General features: G+C 42.5%; 1 protein-coding gene across 4 annotated transcripts in view; it reads left to right on the top strand.

Annotated features, from left to right (window-relative positions):
* The first annotated feature begins 2,550 nt into the window (after window positions 1-2,550).
* Window positions 2,551-9,017, top strand: part of FAM133B (family with sequence similarity 133 member B) — a 29,442-nt gene continuing 22,975 nt past the window's right edge. For all 4 annotated transcript variants that reach the window (XM_039255447.1, XM_039255448.1, XM_039255445.1 and 1 more), the window contains exon 1: window positions 2,551-2,678. In XM_039255447.1, coding sequence (XP_039111378.1) covers window positions 2,655-2,678 — 24 coding nt within the window. In that variant the 5' untranslated portion in view covers window positions 2,551-2,654. The remainder of the gene's footprint in view (window positions 2,679-9,017) is intronic.

Genomic DNA, 9,017 nt, shown 5'->3' with positions numbered 1-9,017 from the left:
TAATTCAATCCAGCAACCTCACAGGAAGGTATTTACTGAAAGAAAATTAATCCTCACACACTTACATATGAATGTTCATAGCTTTAGTCATAATAGGCAAAAAACTGGAAACAATCCAAATGTCCGTCACAATGTCAATGAAGAAGCAAATCGTGATTTATAAATACAGTGGAATACTACACAGCAATAAAAGGAACAGCTGTTGCTACACACAGCACAGGTGAATCTCAAAAGTATCCTAAGTGGAAGAAATCAGACACAAAAGTATATCTCTTATTTTATTGCACTTAAAGGAAATTCTAGAAAAGGCAAAAAACCATAGTGACAGAAAACAGATCAGTCTCCCAGGCTGGGAGACAGAGAAGGGATTTAACCGCACAAGGGCACTTTTAGAGAAATGACCATAGTCTATATTTTGACTGTAATGGTACTTACATGACTAGGCATTTGTCAAAACTCAGCAAACTCTATATTTTAAACTGGTGAACTTTATTATATGTAAGCTATACCTCAATCAAGTTAGTTTTTTTTTTAAATTAAAGGTCCTCTCTTTCATTGCTAACAAAAGCCAACCTGAAATAATTGGCGAAGAACTTTTATAGCTTGTGAGTCACCTCGATAGAGATGGAACAAGAGGAGAATTATAGTAAAACTTTAACACATTGATTTAGTAGAAGCTCTAATGAACATCAGGAATTTTCCTTTCTGACTCACTGTGCTTGGTAACTTCCACTGCCCATGCCCATTAATAGTACTGAACCACAGGTTTACAAAAGGAAATGTAATTAAAGTAAATGGCTCCCTTTTGGCCGGAACCGCCATCTTCCAGTAATTCTCCAAAATGACCAACACAAAGGGAAAGAGGAGAGGCACCCACTATATATGTTTTCTAGGCCTTTTTAGAAAACACCAAGTGGTTCCTTTGGCCACATACCTGCCGATCTGCAAGAAAGGTGATATTGTAGATATCAGGGGAATGGCACTGTTCACAAAGGAACACCCCAGAAATGTTGCCATGGCAAAACGGCAAGGGTCTACAGTGTTTTTTGAGCACGCTGGTTGACAGTGTCGTCCCAGGCGCCCTAGGAAAGGTAATTTTAAGGAGTGTTCATTCATATAATGAGTGTAAGTCTCTTTTGCTTTTTCTCAAGGGTCCAAAAAATATCACAGTTGATTTTCGATTACTGTCTATGACATTGTGCTGAAATGGGTCCAGAGTGGCCCAGCTTTCCCCATGTCTGTAAATACTCGGCTCCTTCTCTGGAACCCAGACCACCTCCCTTGAAGTTTTAGTACTGTACTTACGTTATTATGACACATCATGCAATAAAGGTGGCCGTATGTGTATATATCTCCCCTACCAGGCTGTAGACAGGCCCTTTGAAAGCTGGGCTGGGGTGTCTTTTTTTTTTTTTTTTTTTTTACAAATAGTTTATTGTCAAATTAGTTTCTACATAACACTCAGTGCTCATCCCCAAAGCGCCCTCCTTCATGCCCATCCCCCTCCCCCCCACATCCATCAGTCCTCAGTTTTTGTCAGCATTCAAGAGTCTCTCATGGTTTGCCTCTCTCCCTTTCCCCCACCATTTCCGCCCTTCTTCTCCCCCTTGTTCCTCCGTCAAGTTCCTCCTAATCCTCCTATACGTGCAAACATATGATATTTGTCCTTCTCTGCCTGACTTATTTCGCTCAGCATAACACCCTCAAGGTCCATCCATGTTGCTACACATGGCCAGATTTCATTGTTTCTCATTGCCATGTAGTATTCCATGGTATAGATAAACCACATCTTCTTGATCCATTCATCTGTTGATGGACACTTAGGCTCTTTCCATGTTTTAGCTATTGTGGAGAGTGCTGCTATGAACATTGGGGTCCATGTGCTCCTATGCCTCAGCATTTCTGTATCCCTTGGGTAAATTCCTAGCAGTGCTATTGCTGGGTCATAGGGGAGTTCTATTGTTAGTTTCCTGAGGAACCTCCACACTGTTTTCCAGAGGGGCTGCACCAGTTTACATTCCCACCAACAGTGCAGGAGGGTTGGGCTGGGGTGTCTTAATCATCTACGTGTCCTATACCACGTCCAGCTTCTCGTCACCTAGTCCATGAATTGTACAAAGTAGATGTTCAACAGTTATGAAATAAATGTGTGGGTGATGGATGAATGGAATTGAACTTAAAGTGCGATTTCTTCAGCAACACCTATGACTGCACAGTCTTCTCTGTGAGGGAACAGGTCTGTTCAGGTCTTCACTTTACCGCCAGCACCTGCACTTTGTTAGGCCCACAGTAAGCGTTGGGATAATCTTTGTATCCCCTAGAATGATGATCTCAGCGCATCAGGAATGGAAGAGAGTAAAAGAGTCTAAGCCGAGTTGGTGCGACCGCCCTACTGAAGAGCAGTGACCGCCTGCGCTGGGCTGGGTGGTGAAGGAGTCCGCCAGGAGACGCCTGGGAGCAGCGGGGGAGAGCTGGCGCCCGCCTCTCCTCCACGTCGGCAGGTGGCGCTGTGGGCGGGTGCGGCCGCTAGCTCCGCGCGGCGCCTCTCTCTGGGTAGGGTGGGGAGTCGGCGGAGGGACCTGCGGCGGGCCCACTTCGGCCGCTTCTGTGGCCTGATCTCCGTCGGCGTCTGACTGTGCGCTTAGTCCCGCACCATGGGGAAGCGGGACAATCGGGTGGTGAGTACCGGGTGGGGAAAACAGTGGGGCGACACGGGGCCGGCGGAAGGGGAGCGGAGCCCCTTGCGCCCCTCGACGGGGCCTGAGGGTCAGCGGCGTCGCTCGGACCTCGAGCCGGGAGAACCCGCTCCCCCCATCCCCGCCGGCCGCAGACGCGCGTGCGCCGCGCACGCTGTTGGCGCTTTCCGGCCCTCCACTCTCTTCCCCCTCTTTCCTCCGCTCGTGTCCCCCTCTTCTTTCAACCGCGCCGCACCTTCAGGCGGTGCTCCCTAGCTCCCTTCCCTCCCGTACTCCGGCTAGCAGTGCCCCCATTTTTAGAGCCACAAGAGCTGAAGGAGTTCTGGCTCCTGTACGTTTGTCTTAAGTTTCAGGCCCACGGAGGCGCCGGGACTTGCCTCCTACTCGGGATCGAAGATCTGACTCCGCGCCCCTGTCGCGCGCTAGCTGCTGGGATGGAGGCGCGGAGGCCTCGGGCTCACCTCCTTTCTCCGGACTTGCTGCGCGCCTAGTTTTAGCGGCAGGTAGACTTCCGTTTGAGGACCAGGATCGAAACGTTTGTCCCCGTGTTCTCAGCGCCTGGCACCGCCTGGCACCTAGTAGGACTTGTGTAGGAATGAAGGTGAAAAACAATGGTCGTTGGAGTCAGGCGTAGACGGGAATGTCAGTTTTGGGCGCTCAGGAGTCCGGCGACTGAGATAAGTTGCTTTTTTTCTCTGAGTCTCTGTAAAGAGGGCATTAGTATCATCCACAACTTTGCAGAAGAGTCGAAACTGCAGAAAGCAAATGGCCAGAGAACATTTGGCATGAAAGTTGTTGTTCTAGTAAATGAGATAAAAGAGACGCAGAGTAACTAATAGCAGGAAGAGTAAGAAATAACAGACGATGGATATTCGAAGTTCCGAAGGCATTGAAAAGAGATGGTGCTTTGGGCAAGAGGAGATGAGATGGGAAGAAGACGTTCTAGATGGCTAGTGGTTGGTTTGGAAAATCCAGATTATAAATCAGACTGGATGGGCTGTAAACATAAGGGATTAGCAATAAATGTGGGTTGCAGCCCTCGAATTCCGGGGTTTGTCTGTGACCGAAGGGTGCAGCCTTCAAGTTCCTGGGTTTATCTGTGACTGACTTTTAACCACTGAGCAACAAAACGAAAAATAAATAAATAAATGCAGTTAATGTACTAAATTGGGGCGCCTGGGTGGCTCAGTTGGTTAAATGTCCGACTTTGGCTCAGGTCATGATCTGGCGGTTGCTGAGTTCCTGCCCCATATTGGGCTCTGTGCTGTTGACAGCTCAGTACCGGGAGCCTGCTTGGGATTCTGTGACGCTCCCCGCCCCATGCTCTTTCTCTATCAAATGAATAAACATTAAGGAAAAGAAAAAAGGTGTGCCAAATTTAATCTTTTTTAGTCCGTGATTATTGCCTTTTTGGATGGGGGGGGCCCTAAAAAAGCTTTACTGTTAAGAAATAGTGACATTTCTGGTCTTCAAAACATTTGTTTTAATTTTATGTACTACTCATAATCAAAGATGTTTACGAACCACAGTGGTGAACCTTGATTACAATATTAAGAAATGTTCTTTTCTCCTACCTTCCTGGCTGTTGGTCATCCCTGTGGTACCCAGATTCTCAGAGTTCTGACGGAGGATCATCCTTAGGTTTGAGGTGTTACGAGTGTTTTGACTCTAAACTGTGGACTTGAAAATTTAGAAATCACCAGACCTTGGATATGGTTACATACAGAGGCCTAAGATGTTTTGTTTTTGTTTCACTTGGGGAAAGTGTTGCTTTACACATCCCTTTAAAATATTTGAAACTTTTGAGATTAGCTTCATTTTACTAGAACATTTTGATAATAACTCTGGTCTCTACTTATTGGTTGATACGCTTTTATGGCATAGAGTGTTCTGGTAACATTTTATTTGCAGTTGAAAGGTGGGAAAGAGGGGCGCCTGGGTGGCCCAGTCTGTTGAGTGTCCAGCTTTGGCTCAGGTTATGATCTCACAGTTCATGAATTGGAGCCCCACGTCGGGCTCTGTGCTGACAGGTCAGAGCTTGGAGCTTGTTTCAGATTCTGTGTCTCCCTCTCTCTCTGGCCCTCCTGTGCTCACACTCTGTCTCTCTTTCTGTCTCTCTCTCTCAAAAATGAATAAACGTTAGAAAGATTTTTTTTTTTTAAGGTGAGAATTGAAACATGAAATTAAGATTGATAAAACAGATTGTCTAATTTGGTGCCCTCATTGCATGGAGGAGGAAATGGAACTTTTTTCCCCAAATTTTTATTTAAATTCTGGTTGGTTAACATATAGTATACTATTGGTTTCAGGAGTAGACTTTAGTGACTCAGCACTTAAATACAACACTTAGTGCTCATCAGAGCAAGTGCTCTCCTTAATACCCATTACGCATTTAAAAGCCCATCCCCGCATTTAGCCCATCCCCGCATCACCCTCCATCAACCCTCAGTTTTGTTATCCTTAAGAGTCTCTTGTGGTTTGTTTCCCTCTCTCTCTCTTTTTTTTTAATGTTTATTTTTGAGAGAGAGAGAGAGAGAATGTGTGTGTGAGAGCAGGGGAGGGGCAGAGAGAGAGGGAAATACAGAATCTGAAGCAGGCTCCAGGCTCTGAGCTGTCAGCACAGGGCCCAGTGTGGGGCTTGAACTCATGAGCCATGAGATCAATCTGAGCCAAAGTCAAATGCTCAACCGACTGAGCCACCCAGGCGCCACTAATTTTTTTTTTTTTTTTTTTTTTTTTTGAGAGAGAGAAAGACAGCACGCACGAGAGCAGGGGAGGGGTAACAGGGGGAGAGACAGAGAATCCCAAGCAGGCTCCATGCCCAGTGTGGAGGGCTTGATCCCACGACTGATTCCACAACCCAAGCCGAAATCAAGAGTTGGCTACTCAGTGGACTGAGCCCCCAGGCATCCCATTATAACCCTTGGTTTTAAATAAAATGAATGTTATACTCTGAAAATAATGGCATGTTTTCTTCTTACGTTGGTGGTAAAATCGTAATTTCTGAAGATGATAGAATTGCTTTCTAAGAAAACCATAAAGTCCAGATTGAAAGTGTTCTCCCCCCTCCCCCTCCCCCTTCTCACCTGGCTAGCTCAGACTCTTGATCTCAGGGTTTTAAGTTTGAGCCCCACATTGGGTGTGGAGATTACTTAAAAATGAAATCTTTAAAAAATAGACTTTTCTGAGCGTTTTTGATTTCACAGCAAAACTGATCAGTAAGTGCAGAGAGTTCCCGTATATTCCACGTGCGCAGTCATGCACAGCCTCCCTCTGCTTGCAACTCTGCTGGGAAGGGCATTGTTATAATTGATGAACCTACCTTGACATCATTTTCACCTGAAGTCCATACTTTACATTAGGGTTCATTCTAGACATTGTACATTCTTCAACAGTTATTTTTTTAAATGAACATTTTAGTTCTTAAGATTTATAAAGGGCTGTTAAATTCATGATGGCCACCCTTTGTCCTCATTGTTTTCCTGAAGTTTCTTTCATGTTCTTATTTGTTACTTTGTGCCCTCTAAAACAGATGTATCCTCTAGATGAACATTGGTAATCAAAGTAGCAAAGGAAGTTCTGCACATTTTGTTCTCACTTTACTCTTTTCAGGTACCTGTCCACTTACCTATTCCCTTAGCTCAGTTTGCTATCCTGAGTTTCAAAAACAAAATGCTGTTACCAGACACATGCAGCAGTTTGGAGCTATAGACAATCTAATTATTTATGAATACAAGTATTTAATTTATAAGGTCCCAGTATTAAATGTGATTAAGTCATACTGAGACAGTTCAGGAAATTTCACAATTTCTGTGTTTTAATTGGTGCCTAACCACCCAGGCCTTTAATGTTCAGAACATTGTTTTTAACATTGCTTCAATAAGCGAAAAGCCTTTACCTTCGTAAAATTAATTTTTTGTTTTAAAAACCTTTCTGTTCATAGTAAAAAAAAAGCATTGTTGCTTATTGATTATGAGCACAGACCATCAAGTGTTTTGCAAAGAGCCTAGCACATAAGATGTACTTAATAAATATTGCTCTTTTTAAAAATGTTTTGTTTTGAGAGTGCTCACATGAACCGGGGAGGGGCAGAGAGAGAGGGAGAGAGAAAATCCCAAGCAGGCTCCTTGCTGTCGGCACAGAGTTCCCACATTGAGGGGCTATTTTTTACAATAAATATTGCTATTACAGTTGAAATAAATAATTGAGATATTTGGAGTACACTTAAGCAAACAAAGGATAGTGTTTATAATCAAAAGCTTATGTTGAGCCTATTACATAGACCATGATAGCTCATGTAATTGTATCATAAGTTGTCTGTGATTAATAGTCTTAGGATGTGAATATACTACTTTACTGTTTAATTTTCCTCTGAAAAGTAAACTGTAAGACAGACCTGTGTACTTGGGGGAAGCAATTTCACAGCAGACATTAAGACACATAAAAATGTTAATGTACTTTTTAAGATACATGCAGGTGTATTTGAAGACTGTAAAACATGGTAAATGTGTTACGATTTTTTTTTAAGTAAGCTGTCTGCCTACAGAGGGACTAGAACTCATGACCTCAAGATCGAGAGTCACATGCTGTACTGACTATGTTGGCCAAATGTCCTCCAGTTTTTTTTAAATTAAAGTGATAAGTTACCACTACACTGTTTGTGAATTTTTTACTTGAAGACCGTTCAGCTCTTGGAATTGGAGTGGCCGTATTGTAGTTGAATTTTTCTCATTTTGTTTACCTTTATTATTATGATAATGTTTGTGTGTAGGTGTTCTGTTTTTGTTTTTCACTTATAAAAGTAACGATTTGGGGCTTCTGTGTGGCTCAGTCGGTTAAGCATCAGACTTCAGCTCAGGTCACAATCTCACCATCAATGAGTTCGAGCCCCTTATCGGGCTCTGTGCTGACAGCTCAGAGCCTGGAGCCTGCTTCAGTTTCTGTGCTTCCCTCTCTCTCTGCATCTCCCCCACTTGTACTTTGTCTCACTCGCTCGCTTGCTCTCTCACAAATAAACATTTAAAAAAAAAGTGCTTTTAAATAAAGGTAATGCTTTTTTTTTTAATATCCTAGGGTATGAAATGATGAACATAGACATCTGTCTTTACATTTTGATGCATCTAGATATTTATTATGTTTCATTCATTTTTTGATAGAGACAGGGAATGAACAGGGAAGGATAGAGAGAGAAGAAGATATAGAATCTGAAGCAGGCTCCAGGGTCTGAGCTGTCAGCAGAGAGCTTGACACAGGGCTCAAACTCAGGAACTCCGGGATTAAGACCTGAGCTGAAGTAGGATGTTTTTACTGACTGAGCTACCCAGACCCCTCAATGCATCTAGTTTTTTTTTAAATTTATAGCTGTTCATTAAAATGGTATATTTTGGCCAACTGTTTTTGCTTTACATTTAAGAAATCTCAGACATCTTTCCATATCAGGGATTATAGATCTATTTCTTTTTATGGCTGCATAGTATTTCATTTTGAAAGGTATATTTTACTATATAATTAACACATCTCAATTTGTTGGCTTTTGCGGTGTTTTCAGTTTTCCCTATTTTAGTAATTTAATTTTGAACATCCTTGTATATATTTGCGTTCTTTGGAAATAAACAGTTTTTACAGTTTTAAATTTAAGATACTTTACTGGTAGGTTCTACTAAAATTATGACATGGGACCAAAGAAATGGGTTGGTGATAGATATTATCTCCTGTTTTAAAAACGAACTTAGCTTTGCACCTATACTTGCTTCTGGTTATTAGGATTGTCAGTATCATTATTTGGACCAACAGTTCCTCTATTGCAGCCTCCATTGGTTGTGATATTTGTACATGAACTGAGTGAAATTCTCAGCAGAGGCAGTTGAATGAAATACTCAAAGACACAATAGTTGATGTAAAGAACATCACTGTATGCCTGTCTCTTTAGTTGGATTGGATATTCACATCTAGCTGACTCAACCATATCTGACATTAGGAGTTCTAGCATTAATTCCTGCATATATCATGTAATTAATTAGGCAGTGTCCGGTTGAATGGGAATAGTTCTCAGTATGTGCTGTTTATAGTAGTTTTATATTGTTTGATCTGCCAGAGAATTCTAGACATGTATGACTCATACTTGTTTTGAGGGTGGGAAATACCAATCATTTTAATGGGGTTTGTTTAAAAAATGGAACAAATAAATTCTTTCACTTCTTTGGGAACATTAAGTCGTAGGTTCAAGGCCTTAAAATCAACCTTGATAGTAGTCATTTTTGACCAGAATTCTTTTTATTTAAAAAATGGAGGGGCACCTGGGTGGCTCAGTCGGTTGAGCAT

Source organism: Hyaena hyaena, unplaced genomic scaffold (assembly GCF_003009895.1).
Source record: "Hyaena hyaena isolate Hyena2069 unplaced genomic scaffold, ASM300989v1 scaffold_528, whole genome shotgun sequence".
Lineage (NCBI taxonomy): Eukaryota > Metazoa > Chordata > Mammalia > Carnivora > Hyaenidae > Hyaena > Hyaena hyaena.
Note: the sequence above shows the minus strand (reverse complement) of the source record. Positions and strands in the feature narration are given on the sequence as shown.